The sequence below is a fragment of the Pleurodeles waltl genome, chromosome 12 (genome assembly GCF_031143425.1).
Source record: "Pleurodeles waltl isolate 20211129_DDA chromosome 12, aPleWal1.hap1.20221129, whole genome shotgun sequence".
NCBI lineage: Eukaryota > Metazoa > Chordata > Amphibia > Caudata > Salamandridae > Pleurodeles > Pleurodeles waltl.
The window spans coordinates 49,522,444-49,543,193 of record NC_090451.1 but is presented as its reverse complement, the minus strand read 5'-3'; the positions used below and the strand labels follow the sequence as shown (position 1 = coordinate 49,543,193).

Below are 20,750 nucleotides of genomic sequence, written 5' to 3'. Positions count from 1 at the left end.
CCATGGTCTAAGTTTAAGATAGAAGCAATGAGGAAATCCCAGAGTGGCAAACTAAACTGGAGGCATCTTCTGCACCAGTATGTCTGTCCTGCTTGGAGTTCCCGCTGCCCCAGGACTAAAGGGACTACCCCAGTGCTACCCCTAACAGAAGGACAACAGACATCTTGGTTACAGGTGCTTTTCAGCATAGACTCTCTGGGCTCGGAGGTGTGTTGTTTCTAAGAAAGTCATTTTTTCCAGAAAATAAATGCCTCCCAGAAATAAGACAAAAAACCCACCTCAGGCACTTAAAGACATGCAGTTCAAGGCAGCAAATGGTGAAAACTTTGAGTCCCCAGAAGAGAATCTAATATATAATATCTTTCCTTTTGATCTGCCTCGTCCGGTGCTTTATTAATTTCAGTATCTGGCTTCCTGCCACACACTGGTAGATTGGGAAATAAAATGTAGAGCCCAATGATGTGTGCAGGAAAAGGGCTTTAAGGGTACTCAGCTGTAGCATTTACATAGTGCTTCGTGCCCAGGTGTAGCTCTGCTGATATAGAATGAGGCTGAAAGGTGGCTTAGGATAAACAGTAAAAAATGTTTTGTTCCAACGTATAAAGAACAAAGAAAACAAGGGCAAAAGTGGAGGCCATGTTGTGCGGGAGTCGTGGAAATGATCGCACTACAGACAGCGCTTTATTTGTACGTAAAAATGTGCCGGTGCCCAAACCCTCTTCTTAAACATGCGGCTACTGCAATTAAATGTGCGAACACGGAATACCGCGGCAGCGGAATCCTGAAGCCATCTCGAGCCTCTTAAATCCATTTACAGCCACTCCCTGCCCCTTCAGCTCACTCTGGCAGCTTTCTGCTTTCTGCCATTGTGACGCTTTTTCGTTTTTCTCTTCATCAATTTTTCCCATATGTGCCTTATGCTGGCAGTAAATGCTTGAGGCAGAAAAATAAGCGCGGGCCCTCAAAAATAAGTACAGGTGCCCCGAACCGGAAACAACAAGCACAAATTACGCACTGACTACAGAAGCCCATCGGTTCCTTATCTGTAGTTTTATTTTCCTATTTGTAAATGAGAAACAAAAGAAAAGGTGGGATAATAAAACGTTTATTTTCAAGCTCATACAACAAACAACCCATGGCATGAAAGTTTTGAGGCACTTTGCTTTGAGCAACAATACAGAAATGAACAGCAAAACAAGAGGTTGGTAGACAACATTAAAACAATCATTCTTTTGTTTCACAATATTGACATAATAACACTTCCGCCTTGTTTTAGGTTGGAAGGTGTCCAGATGCTGTTCATTTCTATTATACCTACTTAAGTAATGTGTAGCAAGCTTATTTCATCGTCCTTTCAAATATGAAATGCTGAACCAGCATTTTCTGCAGTCAGACCCTTTCGTTGGGGGTTAAGTATTATTCTCTGCAGTTTTGTCATTAACCCGGTGTGCTATCTTGTGTCAATCTATTACCCAACATTACAAAGTTTTTTTTTTTTTTTTATAGTCCTGACACAGTCCAGCAATGTAAAGTGTATTCTTCTTTCTTTCAAAAGCTCGAAACAGAACATTTGTAAAAAAAATTGTTTAAGTATTGTAATTGCACTTTTTTTGGACTCTGCCAACAGACTGCACGTTCACATTCTATACAAAAGGCGTGCTGTCTTTTTAACAATGGTAAGACTTCAGTAGCACTGTAGTGAAACACGTCTACAGTGTGAATGGCCGCCATAGTACTGGCCCCATCAGCCAATCAGGCATTTTTGGTGCAGATGTGGTCAACTCTACCAAAAAATATATATTAAAAGAAACACAATAAAATCAATATGCTTGTTACTACAGGAGTGAGCTTGTTGTACAAAAAATTATCTGTTTATTACCCCAGTAAATAAACATCTATAGACGGACTAGTGCCTCGGAGCTGAACGAGGTCTCCTGTTTTAGCTCAACAATATGATGCCACTTAAGGGCCTCTTTCCTCCCTTCTAAAGTGGGTTATGTTCATGTGTTCATAGTTCATGGCTCTTCTGAGAATCTGGACTTTTGGCAAATTCTACTTCAACCTGGCACCAATGTTCTACTTGGAGGTTCAACAAACTCTTTTCTTCCTCTCAGGTTCTTCAAACTATGGTGCTCCTTCAATAGTTTCTTACATCAACTATAGCTTTTTACATCCTCTGCACCTTCTTCATCGATAAGAGTTTTTTTTACATCAACATGAACTTCTTAGGTCAATAGCAGCTTCTTATGTCAACAGCTTTTCACATCAATTCCATTTTCTTATGTCAACTACAGTTTCTTACATCAATAATAGCTTCTTTGTTACATCAACAAAAGCTTCTTCCAGCAACAACAGCTTCTTACATCAGTCCATGTGGCCCAACTAATAGATAAACCATTCACCCTTTGGTAGGAACCGGAGTCCATCCGCTCCACAAGCCACGCTCTTCCTTGCTCCAACATGTCAGTCTGGTTCTTGCACACACCAGCACCTGAGAGAGGGCACCTGGCCATCTGGTCTGTCTCAATGGCAGCGCCATGCCTGGGTCAGGCACCTTTGGCTCCACCTAGAGAGATTTTGAAGGTTTCTCCGGCAAGAGTGGTCTTTCGTTCTGGTTCAACTGCTTCTTGCATTTCTGTCTTCAGCTAGCCGAGCACCGAAGACTCACACCCTCGATCGGATTTGGGTCAACCTGAGAAGAAACACGAAGGACAAGTTTAGCATGTCCCCTACACCTTCTCCCCGTTCTAGAGCATGCAACAGGTTTAGAGGTATAAACTTAACCTCACCAGCTATTTCATAAAAAATACATAACTGCATTTTTTTTATTTATTCACTAAAAGAAAACATATGGGGTGGATGATCGATTCAGGAAGATGACCTACTTAAACATGTTAGTTTTCTATAAATTTCCATTTCTGTGGCTATAAACTGCTATACGTTCTGCTCAGTAGAAGACTACAGAATGTACAACACCCCAAGAGATAGGCCTGGATTCAAGGTGTGTAGGGGTGACATGGGCAGAAGATGTATTTCTGTATCATGTTTCTGTGGTTACCATTTTGTTTAGCAGCGCTAGGAACGCCCATATCCATAAAAAAGAAAGTTCATGTGATTGAGGGTTTGGAATTTGGGGGACTCCTCCCTGCAGTGAGATTAGTTCATATTTGGATGCCCTTGAAAGGGCCACCATCCGTCAGGATCGGATGTACTACATGTTTGTAAACTCAACCGGGGCATATCTTCACTACAGAAGTCCTCCATAGTTTTCCGTTCCATGCTCCTGCCCTACCCTCTCCCACAGTCACTCACCAACCAGCTCACGGATGCATGTAAACACATTTTGGTGATGCTGGGGTGAGAACTGCACACCCAAGATGAGGTAAATTGAGGCATCTATAGGGATCAGTGCTCACCTCGGAGTACAGCGGAGGTGGGCGGTTCTGGAATTCTTGGATGTAGGTATAGAACGGCCCCTCCAATGGACCATTGAAGGTGTCCTGCACCGGTGGAGACGCAGTGTACGCGTAGTCATCATTGGACGCAATAGCGGAGTACGCAGGAGGAGCTGCAAAGAAATACATGCCTTAGGTTAGACAGGAAGTCACCATTTTTACAGAGAGCAGGCACATGTATAACACTGCATTATTGAAGAAGTCTCAGACACTATGTAATTCATTGTTGAATTAACAGACAGCCTTTAAGTCATTGTTGATGATGTCATAAGCAACAATCAAGCCCTTGTTGGTGATGTCCCAGACAACACTCAAACCATTGTTGGCAATGTCAAGGTGTTGTCAGGACAGAAATAAAACCACTGTTGATACTTTCATGAATAAGAATTAAAGCAAATATTGATGATACTAGGGCAACAATATAACCATTGATGACTTGACAGCTCTTAACGAAGGAGCGACGTTCAAGCCATCAACGGTGATGTCATCTCAACGATCAAACCACTCTTGAAATAAGGCCAACAAGTATATATTTGTCGATGATGCCATAAACGACAAGTATTGACAAAAGTCGAAACATTGCTGATGATGTCGCGGAGAATAACGAAGTCGTTGAGGGTGATCTCACAGACATCAACACCTCTTAAACAGTTCATTTATGTTGCAGTCATTTTGTGTTACATTAACAATTTCTATTCCATCACCGATAAGATACTTACGTTCAGGTAGTTCTGGGATGGTCCCGCGCAGCCAATCCAGATTGACGCTGTACTGGCCGCTGATGTCGGATGTCTGGCTCCCTCCGGCGTGCAGCGGGATTGTCGCAATCACAAGCGGTAGCTCCAGGAGTAGGGTTGATGATTTTGGAATTTCAACACATACCTTCAGAAAAAACATGGAGGAAAACACCCTTAAAAATTGCAGCATAGGCAGTCATGATGAACATAATCATATGACCACTTAAAAGAGGATTATGGGAATGCTTAAATCAGTTAAGAGGTCCAATTTATTTTGCTGGGCTGGTTCTGGCATTTCCTCTGTCCTTGCCAGGTTCCATCCCCAGAGGTGATTAACATGAGCACACCTGCAAATTTCAGGTGAGGGAGCGGCGTCTACACGGTGCACTGGTGGCACCATCAGGTAAGGCACATGATTGCCTCGGATGAAGTACCAATGTTGATTTAACAAGGGCACGCCTCCTTCATCAGTGGACGTGAGTGGCATGTGAGGGGGCAGGTTGTGTAAAACGAGAGCCTGTAGCAAAGAGTAGAAGGCCAACCCTAGTCCCTATCTCCTGAGTGTGGAGTGCAAATGTTAAAAGCCAATTCAGAAACCGGAAGTAAAAGGGAACTCTGGATTAAAGTCAGGCAGGAGTGTCCCTTCTAAATAGCCACAACCCCAGCCCTGACAATCGATACCAGAGCAATAGATGCCATTGTTATAGTTGTTTACCCAGCTACCTAGATAATTAAATATTGAGTTTCATGACACAGACCTTTAAATGTGAAAATTAATATCCCATTATATAATTCCCTGTCCTGACTATCTTTGTGTATTAAAGTTATCTACTTGAGGATCGAGACGTCAGAGGATAGGCCTGGCCTGCACATCTCTCTATGGTGGTTGGGTTTTGTCGCCCCTCTGTTCTCATGACCCCCAGAGCTAACCCTGGTCTCACCTTTAGCGCGTACTCCACGCGGATAATCCGGCACTGCGTGATGGACGGGCTGAGGGGTGGGACCTTCAGAGCTCTTCCGTGCCACGTCTCCCTCTTTCCCGGGGCTACGGCTTCCCCCACCATGGTGGCCACAATGGTCTTCTTCTGCGTCGTGGCCCCCCGGGCAACGAAGGTCTGTGTCTGCATAATGGCCACCTTGGGCACCACTGCCTTGGAAGTGCCATTGTTGATTTCAGCGAAGATTGGGATGACTTCACCTGGGGTAGAAATAAAAATAAAAATTTGTCATAAAAGTGTCCCAACTGCAGATAAAGGTTTGTCTTTTGTCTGTCATTCTGACACATGTACTAAAGTGCATGAGCGAAAACAAGAGTACACGCCCTCTGAATCGGGGAATTCCATTGGCTGATTCAGTGGACACTTATTCTTATTGGCAACAAAAAAAGATCTTTGTGTAATGCTGGGGATTTTACATAAGCATGTTGCACTCAGCAAAAACTGAGACACTAAATGTTGCCCCATCCTGGCTGCTCACTGATGTTGCCATGCTGTAATATAGGGAGTGTAATGTGCGGGAAAATGTATACCCACAAGGGACTGACTGCCACAGTGGAACCTTTCCTTACTCGCTGTGTGATTGCGTCAGGTTGGATACGCTTAAGGCGCTATTGGTGGTTACCTGCGGTGTAGCCCTTTCGGTCGGTCTTGGCATTTACGGAAACCTGCCCAAGGTTGCAGTGCCAGGCGTGGGCGTTCTTTTCCTTGGTACCTGCCTGTGGAGCCTGGAGAGAGAGAGATAGAGGGCCTTTAACATCACATCATCCATTACTGAAGACCCCAGCAAGGTACTGATTGAATCTCTGCTGTTCTTTATGAACTGAGGCTGAGGATTTAAGCTACTGAGGTATTTGTCTTGCTTCAGAGGCTAGGACTAAGCTTTTGGAAGATACCTAGGATGAACAATGATGCCTCATGGCAACCTTGCTTTGCCACTGATTTCATTATTAACCAACTAGGAATCTGAAAGGCTGCAAAGATGCTGGTAAACGCGGCGGCCATCTTGAAAACTAAAGCTGCAAAACACAGAGGCCCCAGACTCACCAGCAGGGCGGGGGTGTTGATGTCGATGGGTTGCAGGACCGTGAAGTCCACCTTGGCCTTCTTGACGGTGGCCCAGGGCCGGTGCAGTTTGGCCTTCACCCAGTAGCGCACGCTGCCGAGCCTCCCTTCGAATGACGTCACCGCGTTGCTGGGGTGGAAAAGGGGAAAAAGGATTATTTTTCTATGAGTCATTCGCCTATAAAGTGCTCAGGGTATGCATATATATGTGTGTGTATTTATTTATATATATATAGCAACAGGAAAACAAAACTTACTCTGGCAGCTCGAATGTGAAGGGGAATTCGTGCTTTCCTGGTTGCAGAACCGTGAGACCTTCATTATCTGTGGAAAAACGAAACGAGAAATTATAAATTCGTGCTCAGACTTCCCGCCCTTTTCCCTGTCCCGTTCCTGTCTTTCTGAGCTCAGATGTCCCAGGACAGTAGCCCCAGAAGGGAAGGAAATGTACCGCGACCCTTAAACCTGATGACAATGTTCATCCAGCGTGTAGCGCACACTGAATTCTAAATGGTCTCAAGGCGCTTCAGTGGCAGGTGCTATATTATGCCCCACTAACCTGTGCTCCTTTTATCACCCACTGAAGGATGAGAGGCTGGGATGCGAACCCGTGCCCCGCAGGACACACACTGCACAGAAAGGCCGGGCACCCGTGCAGCACAACCTTGCGTGTGAAACCCTGGGCTGGATAGACGGGTCACAGGTTGGCACCCCTCCCTGAAACATGTGTGCCCCACCATGTAGGTACTGTTTAGTGCCAGCAGACGCAAGAGATATAGCCCCTCCTAGGCAGAGGAAGGAGATTCGACTACAGGAGGGGTTCAGAGTTGGGAAACCGAGTACTGGCGCCTTGTACAAAGGTTGGAAAAGGAGTACAATTTCACCTCAGCAGATGGGCACAGACTACTTAAATAACAGCGCTCATCAAAATACAAAAACAGAGAGCGGGGCACTAAGTCAATAAAATAAATTAATATTTTTAACCCAATATCCCAAGTGTTAGTTCATTTTACAAATGAGTTAACAGGCAGGATATTGGGTTTAAAATTTGAATTTAATATATTCTGACAGGAGATGCCACCGTGGCCTGCCTCAGAACCAATGAAAACGTGCCCCCACTGTTTTCAGTCGACTGTCTCTGAAAACCAGGACATGTGCTAAATTTGACGACATTTACCGGGGCAGCTCCTGAGGAACCTGAACTTTCTCAGAAAGTCCTGAAAGCCTCGTCACCAAAGGCTAGGGGGAGGGGGGTTCCTCGCGCCTGTGAAAAAGGAGCGCACAGCAGTAATCACAACTGCTGCCTGGTTAAACTGTGTGATCCTAGGCAAATATTGTGTCCCCAGTAATTAAAACACACCTTTGAAGCCATGAGTATGTTTTGGAAAATGTCCACAGATTAAGGAAAGCTTCAACACATGTACATTGAATATATAGCTGACATTTTAAACCTTTGAGAGTAGTGGGAAGTCGACCCCGTTGGTCCTGTGCCCTCGCCCCGAGTAACATTTATTGTTCATATAGCACATATCAAAGCCGGATTCGTCGCTGGGGCTCCAACTATAAGTTTTATAACCCAGGCCAATAGTACTCATGTTATCAACCTCAGAAGGCTGACCGGCTAAATCAGTACACCTAGAATTTAAACCTCTGACCTGTTGGATGCACCCTCATTGTTGCTGAAGGTATATTAACCAACTACACTGCTTCACCAAGCCCCGTGCCACCTGTCTCCACTCACCACCCTCCCACCCATGCCAGGGCAGGCCCCCCACACCTCTCACCTGTCTGCAGCAGCATCTCCTGGTGGTCCAAGTACACCACCTTGTCGCTGTGGTCCTGGCTGTTGGGCACGTTGGGGTTGGTGCTGTACGACTCACTCCAGTGGACCTGGGCCAGACCCTGGGCGTGGAGTTTGATGGACTCCACCTTGGTCTCGGCCCCCAGCTCCAGCAGCACCCGGCCAGTCACGGTGTCTCCTCCGCTGAAGACGGGCGTGGATTCCGGTTCTGGGCAGTCCAGGGTCACAAGGAACCGCTTCACCTTGTCGAAGATCATGTCGACGGCGAGAAGATCGTTGTCTTAGTTTAAGCCTCGAGGGGAGAATACGTCTACGCTGGATCGCTCTGTAAGAAGACTGAGCTCTGAGACAGGTGGAGGCTGACGGCTTATTTATACCAGAGGAGGAAGGGAGGAGTGCCGGGAGAGGGGGGGGAGGGGCTGGCAGGAACGAGGGAGAAGTGGCAGGAGGCCCAGCCAGGGCGAGGCTCTTTCCCTGCCTGTTTGGGACACAGAGGCCCAGGTGAGCACTCTTTTCTTGGAATCACAATGGTGACAAAAAAGGCGTGGGGCCTGGTGTTTCCGCCTCCTTCTCCGAGGTCAGGAGCTGGAAGGAGAGAACTGGAAATGCCTGAATGAGAATGATAGGGCAGAAACTGTCACCAGGTGATATACTGAAACACTGATGTATAATTGCCGCACTTGTGTAGCACACTTCACAGAGTGAGTTATTTTTGGGCGGTGTTCCACTGAGGTCCAGACTGATTTACCATCAAGGTACTTTCCGCAGATGCTATAGGCCCAGGACTTCAGGTGAGGTGAGATAGGGAGTCCGTCACCCACGTATGGTTTATTGAACCGTAGGGCAGACATTATTCGTTTTAACTCGTAATTTCTTAATGCACACAGCGGACCTAAGATGAATTAGACTCTGCGGTGCGTCACAAAGTGATTTTGAGCCATCATATGAGGGTGGTCATTGGCAGAAGTTACAGCAGTGGCCTGTATAGCGCCAATCACGTGCTCCCCCCTCGAGGGGTGGTTGAAGGGGCAAGGGGAGGTCTCGGAGTACTTTGGAGGGGTAGCACACAAATCAAAGTATCCGCCTTTAGGATGCAGTGTCCTATACACAAAACATAGAAATGTGACTTTTACACAGCAAAGCTATCGCTCAGGTTACACAGATCTTAATGAAGGCCCATGCCACCTGCAGCACAGCTGTCCCACAGGTGACACATATCTTGCAGGCACAAGGATCTTAGCAGAACACAGAAATCCTACAGGCTCAGGAGCTTTGCTCCAGTGCAGAAACAAAACGGAGCCACATTGCAGCTGATGGCAGGAAATCTCACGCCTTAAGTGTGACCCTCTCACGCAGTTTACGATCAAACCTGTCTCTCAGAAGACACATTATTTACAGGTTCAAGTTTATAACACTGGTGATATCCTTCAGGTTTCAGAGACCTTTTAGGCTTATCCTTGAGGCAGCAGGCATGTCTCTCAGGTTGGAGAGCTCTTACAGGCTCAAGCTTTTTAAAGCATAGCTATATCTCAGGTTGGAGAGCTCTTACAGGCTCAAGCTTCTTAAAGCACAGCTATATCTCAGGTTGGAGAGCTCTTACAGGCTCAAGCTTCTCAAAGCACAGCTATATCTCAGGTTGGAGAGCTCTTACAGGCTCAAGCTTCTTAAAGCATAGCTATATCTCAGGTTACAAAGATCTTACAGGCTCGAGCTTTTGAAAGCAGAGCTATACCTCAGGTTATAGAGACCCTTACAGGCTCGAGCTTCAGACATCAGAGATTTATCTCTGGTTCTAGCGATATTCCAGGCTCGGGCTTCTGATAGCAGAGATATATTTCATGTTCTAGAGGTCTTACAGGATTAAGCTTCAGGCAGCAAAGATATATCTCAGGTTATAGAGATCTTCCAGGCTCGAGCGTTGGATAGCAGAGCTATATCACAGAATACCGAGGTCTTAAAGCCTCAGGCTTCAGCCAGCACAGCTATATCTCAGGTTATAGAGATCTTCCAGGCTTGAGCTTAAGACAGCAGAGCTATATCTCAGGTTATAGAGATCTTCCAGGCTTGAGCTTAAGACAGCAGAGCTATATCCCAGGTTATAGAGAAGTTACAGGCACACGCTTCAGCGAGAAGAGCTATATCTTAGCTTATAGAGATGTTACAGTCTCAAGTTTCATACAGCATGGTTATATCTGACGGTACTGGTATCTTAAAGGATCAATCTTAGACAGCGGAGATATATCTCAGGATATGTGTTTCTTAAAGGACCTAACTTCAGAGATCAATCTATATCGCTGTATGCAGAGGCCCTGCGACAGCAGTGCTATCTCTTAAGATACAGAGATCTCCAGCTTCAGACAGCGGACTATCTATCCGATTGCAGAAACCTTACAGGGTCAGGCTTCAGACAACAGTTACCTTGTTGCGTAAAAAGATCTTACGCTCTCGGACCGAAGAAATAGCTGTCAAGTTACAAAGACCCTACAGTCCCAGGCTAGTGACAGCAAGGATCTATCTTAGGTCACTCTCATTTTACAAGATCACTCACTTGAAGGCAGAGCATCTTTTGGTTCACATATATCTCCCAGGCTCAGGCCTCTGACAGCAGAGCTATCCCCAGGTCACACCCTCTGCCAGATCTCCAGACTCCCACCAAAACAATCATAACATTCCAATAATTCCTGGACTCTATACACAGTACCCTGAGCAAATCACACACCTCCCCATTACACAAACAAAAGTTGGGTGAACAACAAAGTCTGCAGGAGTTATAATACTTAAGAAAGCTTTGCAAACTACAAACTTGAAAAAAGAAATGTTCAAACTAGCATGCACATTTAATGATTGTAAGGTCCAGAGAGTGGGGCACAGTTTTGACAGTAGGTACACCACATAGCCATTAAAAGCTCTGGCTTCTTAACAGCCACCCCCTCCTTCACCCTGCTTGCCTCAACTCATCTCACTCATGTTTTTTCTCAAATTGTCCTCACTTTCACGTCTCATCACTTTTTCACCCGCCACTTTTGTGTTCTCGACAAATACCTTGGGTGAGATGTTTGCCACCCGGTTTCTATGTCTATAATCCTTCATTTGTATGGCATTGCGAAAAATCTTGATAACCTTAAAAGTTCAGAATACTTGGAACTCTTCCTTTCCAATCTAGTGGTTCCCGAGTCTTACCAATTCACCTCCTTGCACATTAGAGCACCACCAATCTCCTAACAAATCTCACTTTTCTCTCCATTATCTTGCTTTCTTCTGTCTTCTGCCACAGTACATCCTCTGTCCCTCTTCATAGGTTTTGTTACTTTTTTAAATGATCGATGGCGGAGACATCACCAAGCTGGCCTTCCCATTTCTGAATAGCTCAAAGGGTGTTTCACCTGTGGTAGAGTGAGTTGTCAATCTGTGCACATTAATCGTGCATTCAGCTTCTTCTGCCAGCGCTCACTACTGGCACTTGCAGTTTCAATGGTTCAGCATTTCATTACCTTATTAAACCGCTCTATCAAACCATTATTCTTCGGATAATATGACACAGTTTTCTTGTGTGTTATCCTCCTCCTTAAAACAAAAAAAAACTCAGTTTGCTTTAACACCAGCTGCAGCCCATTATCAATTAACAAAGGGTTGTGAAATCCTTACCTCTAGAAATGTAATAACATCCTGGGGTTCAATGCTGTTCACCACCCTGATTTTCAGCCACCCGGAAACCACGTTTAGAACCAAAACTAAGTAAGCATTTATGTTACACATCTCATCTCCCAGTTCAAAACTCTGCGGGGTTGGAGCTTGCTCACGATTACACCTTATTGAATTAATATATTAATATATTATACTCGCAGGTGATCCGGAGCTGGCACCGGTGCAGCCCCACAGCTTGCAGCAGCTCCACACTGCCGACGTCTGGCCGAGTGCGCACTGCGGCCCAGATATGGGCCACACAGCGCAAGCGCATACTGTCTGCACTTGCTCCATAGGTCCCATAAGTGGGCTGCAGTGCGCACGCGGTGAGCGCCACTGCCGGGGCTAGTGGAGTTTTTGGCCGAACTCCAAGTGGAAAGATGGTTCTCTCTGCATGAGCAGGCTTGCACTGCTAACACTGTTGCAGCTATTCCATGCCCGAGGGACGCTTCCATTCCTTGCACGTGTTCTTTGCGTGAGAGAAGCTCCATGTGCTGCTGCCTCAGCTGCACCCACATGTGAGGGAGGGTTGCACTGCTGCCTGTGCAGTTCTTGTCCCTTTGTGAGAGAAGACTTCGGTGCTGCTGCCATGTGTGTGAGGGAAGCTTGCTCTGCTGCCTGTGCAGTACTTGCTTCCCACACAAGACAAGCTGCCTGTGCTGCAGCAATATGTGTGAGGAAAGCTTGCTCTGCTGTCTGTGCAGCACTTACTTCCCACACAGGTTCCCTGTGCTGCAGCCATGTGCGTGAGGGGAGCTTGCACTGCTGACTGTGCAGCACTTGCTACCTGGTGCAGGGAAGCTGCCTGTGCTACGGCCATGTGTGTGGGGGGAGCTTGCACTGCTGTCTGTGCAGCACTTGCTTCCTATGCAAGAGAAACTGCCTGTGCTGTAGACATGTGTGAAGGAAGCTTGCACTCCTGTCTGTGCTGCGGTAGTGTGTGACGTAGGCTTGCACTACTGTCTGTGCAGCACTTGCTCCCTGTGCAACCCGCCGCTGGGGAAAAGTCACCGAAGATCAACTAGCCAGCACCCTCGCCAAAAACCCACCACCCGACCCAACCGACCCGGACTCCGCCGCCATCAATCTTCATCAATGGATCCTCAACTGCTCCAACATCCTAGCTCCTCTCAAGAGACCCACCACCAACCAAGACAAGAAAAAAACAGCTTGGTTCACAGACGAACTAACCACCTCCAAACGCACCTGCCAGAGACTCAAGAAAAAATGGATCCTCGAGCGTACACCCGACAACCTTGCCACCCTCAAGGAAGCCAACCGTAAACACCACCAACTGATCCGACTGGCCAAACGCTCCCACTTCACAGAACGCCTCAACAACAACGCTCACGACTGCAAAGAACTCTTCTGCATCGTGAAGGAACTTTCCAACCCCAACGCCAACGACGTCCCTCCCTCCCAGGAACTCTGCGACGATCTCTCCACCTTCTTCTACCAGAAAATCGCAGCCATCCACGACAGCTTCAACACCTCACCTCTGCCGGACCCCACCCCTGACAACTCCTCCCACGCCTACCGCATCACCACCTGGACCCAGGTAGACGACGCCGAAACCCTGAAGACCATGAACTCCATTCACTCAGTATCTCCCGCTGACCCCTGCCCTCATCACGTATACAACAAAGCCAACGCCACCATCGCCCCCTAACTCCGCAAGATCATCAACCTCTCCTTCCACACCGCTACCTTCCCGGACAGCTGGAAACACGCAGAAATCCAACCCCTCCTCAAGAAACCTAAGGCTGACCTCAACGACCTCAAAAACTTCCGACCGATCTCCCTCCTCCCTTTCCCAGCGAAAGTAATCGAGAAGATCGTCAACGCACAACTCTCCCACTTCCTAGAAGACAACTCCATCCTAGACCCCTCTCAATCTGGTTTCAGACGAAACCACAGCACTGAGACTGCACTCCTCGCCGCCACAGATGACATCAGACAACAAATGGACAACGGCGAAACCTCAGCCCTGATCCTCTTAGACCTATCAGCCGCTTTCGATACAGTCTGCCACCGCACCCTACTAAACCGCCTCCACGAAGCCGGCATCCAAGACAAAGCCATCAACTGGATCTCATCCTTTCTCTCCGGCAGAACTCAGAGAGTCCGACTCTCACCCTTCCGCTCCAATGCCACCAACCTCATCTGCGGCGTCCCCCAGGGCTCATCACTCAGCCCAACGTTGTTCAACGTCTACATGGCCCCCCTTGCACAACTGGCCCGCCAACACAACCTCAGCATCATCTCCTACGCCGACGACACCCAGCTTGTCCTCTCCCTGACCAAAGATCCTCTCACCGCCAAAACCAACCTCCACGAGGGACTGAAATCCATCGCCGAGTGGATGAGCAACAGCCGCCTGAAACTCAACTCCGACAAGACAGAAGCCCTCATCCTCGGGCGCACCCCCTCGGCCTGGAACGACTCTTGGTGGCCCACCGCCCTCAGCCCCCCACCCACCCCAGCCAGCCACGCATGAAACCTAGGCTTCATCCTCGACTCCGCTCTCACCATGTCCAAACAGGTCAACGCTGTCTCCTCTTCCTGTTTCAACACCCTCCGCATGCTCCGCAGGATCTTCAAGTGGATTCCAACAGGAACTAGAAAGACGGTGACCCAAGCCCTCGTCAATAGCAAGCTTGACTACGGCAACGCACTCTACACAGGCATCCCAACGAAAGACATCAAACGACTCCAACGCATCCAGAACGCATCCGCCCACCTGATCCTCGATGTACCCCGCCGGTGCCACATCTCCCCCCACCTGAAGAACCTCCACTGGCTCCCCGTGGACAAGAGGATCACCTTTAAACTCCTCACCCACGCTCACAAGGCTCTACACAACACCGGACCTACCTACCTCAACTCCAGACTCAACTTCTACATTCCCTCACGTCAACTACGCTCTACCAACCTTGCCCTCGCCATCGTCCCCCGAATCCAGCGCAAGACCTCTGGCAGCAGATCCTTCTCCTACCTCGCCGCCAAGACCTGGAACTCTCTCCCCACCTCACTACGCCAGACCCAGGACCTCCTCACCTTCAGGAGACTCCTCAAGACATGGCTCTTCGAACGATAGCAGCACCCCCCCCCCCCAGCGCCTCGAAACCCTAACGGGTACATAGCGCGCTTTATAAATATTTTGATTGATTGATTGATTGATTGTGCAAGAGAAGCAGCCCGTGCTGCAGCCATGTGTGTGAGGAAAGCTTGTACTGCTGTCTCTGAAGGACTTGCTCCCCACATGAAAGAAAACTTCAGTGCTGCAGCCATGTGTGTGAGGGAAGCTTGCTCTGCAGTCTGTGCAGTTCGTGCTCCCCACGTGAAAGAAGACTTTGGTGCTGCAGCCATGTATGTGAGGGAAGCTTGTACTGCTGTCTGTGAAGGACTTGCTCCCTATGTGAAAGACGACTTTGGTGCTGCAGCCATGTGTGTGAGGGAAGCTTGCTCTGCTGTCTGTGCAGTACTTGCTCCTTGCTCAAGGAAAGCTGCCTGTGCTGCAGTGGTGTGTGAGGGAAGCTTGCTCTGCTGTCTGTGCAGTTCTTGCTCATTGCTCAAGGAAAGCTGCCTGTGCTGTAGTCGTGTGTGAGGGAAGCTTGCTCTGCTGTCGGTGCAGTTCTTGCTCCTTGCTCAAGGAAAGCTGCCTGTGCTGCAGTGGTGTGTGAGGGAAGCTTGGACTGAGTCTGTGCAGCACTTGTTCCCTGTGAGAGAAAAGACTTTGGTGGGGAGCCACTGAAAGCTTGAGCCAGGCTCGAGCCTAAAGCCTGTCTCTGGCTCAGCTTGAGGTCCTGTTGGAACTTGGACCCCGTGCATGAATGTCACTTCACCAAAGTGCTAGGCATAGCGGAAGTGACATCACATGCCCTTTGACCTTCAGTTTCACACACACACACACACACACACACACACACACACACGCTTGCATATGTAAAATCACAATCACAGCGAAGCAAGTACACAACATATATTTAAAACCGTTTTGTTGCTTACCTCGTCTCCCAGGGAAGGTTATGAGCCAGCTAATTGTAGTGCATTTTTTAATTACACTAATAATGAAAAATGGAACATTATTCACTATTAGTGTAATAAAAAATGGATATCGGTTAGGGCTCCAGACTTTGTTTTCTCTCTTTTTTTAAAATTCAGTATTAGTGAATAATGTTTCAATATTCACTATTAGTGTACTAAAAAATTGAGAGAAAACAGTGTAGAAGCCTATCTGACAGAGGAATGGCAACTGTGCTCCTGGCACTGACTTTGCCACCTCTGAGGCCAGGGGTTACCAAGCCAGTGCCAGGGGTCACAAGGGGGAAGTGAGGGGTCGCAGAAGCAACCCCTGGCGACCCCTTAATGACCTCAATGAGCCCATGAAGAGCCGAGCTTTCAAGTGCCTGGTGCCTACCTCCCTGCCTGTGAGTTGTGCCAGGGCCAGTGCTGCTGACTTGGGAACTGGGTAGCCCAGTGGTGGAATTGCATTAATAAAAAGTATGTGAACTGCGGTGCTGCGTGCAATGAGGCGGGGTCAGTGAGCGTGGGGGCGGGGTCAAAGGTGTGGCTAAAAACAAAATATTCTGTACTTTTTATGGTCTTTCACCGTCAGGTAGCTACATTTAAAATAACACACAGCTTAAATGAAAAAATAAATTTAAAAAAAAGCACATTATGAAACCTCTAGTAGTTATGGCACTGCAGAGGTCTGGGTGTAGCAGGAGGGCCACAGAACTGAATATTGGTTGTTGCAGTGGAGAATGTATTTTTAGTGCTACGAGGTCAGCGCCTGTGTGAATATGTCAGCCATTATTTTAAACTTGCATTACACACAGTATAATATAGACTGCTGCAAAATTCATAAAAATGTTTAGGATAAAATGGTGCTTCCAAAATAGAGATTTTAGTAATACCCAGTCTGTACATAATATATTTTTTTTAGCTAACTGTGCCTTCAACGCCTCTTCAGCTGTAGTAAGCACTAAATAAATACAGTTTAAATTAAAAGCACGCACTTCACAGCTCAGTTGTTAACGCTTTGCACTACCACTTAAAAATAAATCTGTGTCATCCGAAGCTTTAAGTGATTCGATCAGTTAAAGCCAGAACCGTCTCACGAGCTCCTTTACATTTGCAGATTAACTTGTTCTGCACATTTGCATCTCTTTCAGGCAGCAATACTCTGGCAGGAAGGCCTTTTAGCCATCTGCTGTTTTTTTCGTTTTTGTTTTTTTAAAATGTTTTATTGGTTTTATAGTGCAGATACATATTACAAGCCATACATTTGTCTACAGCAAGATACCATTTATCTGCATAGGATACATACATGAAAAAAACCCTAAACCCCCCAACTTTAGCTCGCCACGGAACACTACATAGCATTCAATTTCCTTCTCTTCTGTGATGGATAGTAAATTTAGCGTGCGTTAGGTGGCTGAGGGGGCACACACGCGCAGCTGGGGTGGCTCAGTTACTGCTGGATCTGGCTCTAGTGTCGACAATTAGCGGCTATGCATTTGCTTGGAGGCGGGAGGTAATAGTGAGGCTTGAGTGTTTACCCTGCGTGTTATTTAACGCACTCAGGCTAGTGAGCAAGCCTGCTGTCAGTGCGAGGGGGTAATCGAGCCCAGTCGTTAATAACAAACCGCACATTGAGTGGGGCTCCGGGAAGGGAATGTGTGGGCGAGGTTGTACTGTGCGTGTTTATTCTATGTGTACCCCAGTTCAAGGGGGCTTATCGTCATTTTTGGCCTCCAGTTTAGCTATCAATGTTTCCCAGGCGACGCACCCTGTGTGTTGCTGACCCTCTCGCGCCAGCTTCTTTAGCACCTGGTATTCTGTGCGGGCCCAGCGTAGTGTAAGGGTATGCCAGGAATCATGATTGGGTGCTTTGGGCGCTTTCCAGTGCATTGCAATCAATCTTTTATACATCAGATAGGCTAGGTCCACAAATTTGTGCAGGTGTCTTTGTTTTTTAGGTCTTGTCCTCAACCCCAGCAGGCAGGACTTAGGGTCCACTGCCAATGCAAGGCCCGTCAGTTCCGTAACCCGCTGTACCACCTCTGTCCACGCTTTTTGTATGTTAGGGCACTCCCAGACCATATGGTAGAAGTGTGCTAATGGAGCTTTGCATCTAGGGCATGTTGGCTCCAAGTCGGGGAACATTCGCTTTATCCTGGCTGGTGACAAATAAGTTTGGTGTGTGTAGTTGAACTGGGTGTACCGAAATCTGGGGTTCCTTGACACACCGCGGGCATGATACAGAGCCTTCGGCCATTCTGCTTGTGGGATCGGGTCGGGGAGCACGGTGTTCCACCTCTCCCTAGCCCTCTCACGTACGGCTCAGAGGGCTTGTTCAAGATTTTGTACAGGCACGACTTTACTTTTGTTTGGGCATCATATTGTAATATGTGATGTAGTATGGGAGAGAACTCTGGTTCAATGGCGCCTGCCCCCCAAGATTCTTTTATCGCATGGCTTATGGCGTGGTATGCCAGGAATTGACCGGGGTTCACTTCGGTGAGAGCATGTATGGCTTCGAATGACATTAGCTTGCCGTCTTCGAAGCAGTCGCCCACTGTCTGTACACCTGCTTCTGTCCACGCAGACGGTGAGTACGTGCCGGCCTCAGTCCAGCCCGGGAGGTGGCCCAGTGGGATATACAGGGAATAGGGGAGCGTATTGCTCCCCCTCTGAACATATTTCACCCAGCATGCGTGCGCCACCGCTAGCAGTGGGTCGCCGGTCTCACCTTTGGAGTGTTTGGTTGATAGCCATGACAGCAGAGGGGTTCCTTTTAACCAGGGCTCCAGCCTCACGGGCTCTGCCAGCATCGGGCTGTGGATCCAGTTCTGAACCCATTGTAGCGTTCGAAGTTGGGGGCACCCAGGCCGCCCGCATCTATTGGACGCCGCCAGGGTCAGAATGACCCTCAAAGTCTGCTGATACCTTTGGGCGCCCCCTGGGTGTAAGTCCGCTCCCCCTCCGTCCCCCGCTCCCTCCGCTGCACTCCCCAAGCGCATTCCGGCAGTTAAATGAGTTTGTACAGAAGATACTCGTTGCTGGGGGTGCCCATTCCCCAGTCCCCGCCGCCGCCGCGGGGCCCCAAGCCCCATTCGGGCCCAGCGGCTGCCAGCCGCCAGCGCCAGCAGGGAGGTGAGGCAGTTACGTGTGGTTAAAGTTCATCCGCGGATCTGGGGGTGACCTTCGGACCCATCTGCTCTCCCGTGATTGTAGAGTCAGAGCTGGTCGCGTCCGAGTCCGTGCCCTTCTCGGGGGTCAGCCGAGCAGTCACGAAGTTGCCTTGCGTAAATAAGGGAGTCTCTTTCAGCACTCTTGCTCTTTCCTCTGCTACCTGTTGGTCATTAGGTTGGCCCCTGACGCGCTTCCTGGACCGCTTCCTTGAGGCAAATGTTGGTCCTTCCTCGCCGCCTTCCGCTCCCTCCCGAGGGCGGGCGAGGCCCTTAGCATGCAGCCATGTCCAGGCGTCCTCAGGAGAAGTGAATATGTGGGTGCGGTCCTCCGATACCACTCCAGTTTCGCCGGGAACAGCAAAGCATATTTAATATTGTGTTCACGCAAACGCTGCTGATTTTAACATAGGAGTTACGTTGATTTTGCACTTCCTGAGTGAAGTCTGGATATGCATTGATGATCGAGTCCTCATAGTTGTATGGGCCTTTATTGCGGAACTGTTGCAAGATTGCATCCCGGTCCCTGTAGTTCAAGAATCTGGCACTCAATGGTCTAGGCGGTTGGCCCGGGGCTGGAGGCCTGCCCGGGATTCTGTACGCCCGCTCCACGGAGAAGAACTTGGATGGAGCTCCATTAAACACTTCCTTGATTAGCCATTGTTCCAGGGATATTTCCGAGTCTGGTTGCCGCAAGTTTTCAGGGAACCCCAGGAAGCGAACGTTGTTGCGACGCGCCCTGCTCTCTGATTCCTCCGATCTTCTCCGGAGCGCTTTCAGCTCAGAGTCTAGGTGCTGAATTTGTTTTTGATTGTCTTGTGCCAAGGGAGTTAGTTCGGAGAGCCCTTCTTCGTCCGATTTCACTCTCTCCGACAGTTTGCGATGGTCCACTCGCAGGAGTTTCAGGTCCTGTGAGACTGCATCTATCCTGTTTTCCAGCGAGGATTTAGTGTCCATAATCGCCTGTAAGACCTTCTCGAGCTGTGCGGAGTGTGTCATGAGAGTATTTTCTAGTGTCCGTAGGGACGGGTTTGTCTGCTGATCACTAGGTGTCGCTCCCAGGGTGCTACGGTCTGAGTTCTTAGCTGCTTTGGACCTGCCCGCCATTGTGTCTGCTTCGCGAGTGTCTTGTGGGGTGCAGCTGCGCGCGTCTTGGCGTTATTCTCACTGTGATTTGTCCTTTTGTCGTTTAAGCTTGGCGCGTTGCGTGCTCCCTAGCCCTCCATGTACATTGGTGCCTGGCAAGGACTGGGTGGGGCTATTCAGAGCTGTTGAGTGGTTAGTTCGTATAATTATTTGCTCTCGGGTCGGCGCGGGGGCCGTCTGCACGCCCGTCAGGTTCAGCGTTGGATCTCCCCGGCGCTATGTGAGGCGTTTCTTGCAGGATTTGAGTCACAAGTCTGTTGGTTTGGGCCGTCGGTCGTCCCAGGGGCAGTGCCGGAGCCAGGCGGCAGCAATGCAGCCAGTAGGGGGGGTATATCAGGAAGCGGAGAGAGGGGAGCTCACGATTCAAGTCGAAAAAAAGGGGGGGGGCGGTCGTCTGTCCACCAGGGAGACCCGCGTCCACTCCAACGGCAGCCAGCCGATTTCGAGGGGTCAGAATGCAGGCAATGTTCTTCGCGCCAAGGCTAGGCAGCGGGCCCCCCGCTCGTAAGACGGGTCCAACCGCCCCCACTAGCGGCACACCGGGGCCAGGTCAGTGGGTCCCCCCCCCAGCAGCCCACAGGCGGAGCGCCACCAGCGCGGGGTGAAAGGCCCACGGGCGCGGCCCGCCGCCATTTTGGAGCCACACGGACGCCGGCACTCCGCAGCAGGGA

At 48.8% G+C, this 20,750-nt stretch overlaps 1 protein-coding gene across 1 annotated transcript; it reads right to left on the bottom strand.

Annotated features, from left to right (window-relative positions):
* Positions 1-1,089: 1,089 nt before the first annotated feature.
* Positions 1,090-8,411, bottom strand: LOC138267829 (arrestin domain-containing protein 2-like). Its single transcript, XM_069217043.1, has 8 exons — positions 8,037-8,411; positions 6,510-6,576; positions 6,235-6,382; positions 5,813-5,915; positions 5,134-5,390; positions 4,175-4,337; positions 3,417-3,568; positions 1,090-2,692 (listed from the first exon to the last, which is right to left on the bottom strand). The coding sequence occupies exons 1-8, from the start codon at positions 8,308-8,310 to the stop codon at positions 2,642-2,644; spliced, it is 1,215 nt and encodes a 404-aa protein (XP_069073144.1). The 5' UTR covers positions 8,311-8,411; the 3' UTR covers positions 1,090-2,641.
* Between the last annotated feature and the right edge of the window lie 12,339 nt (positions 8,412-20,750).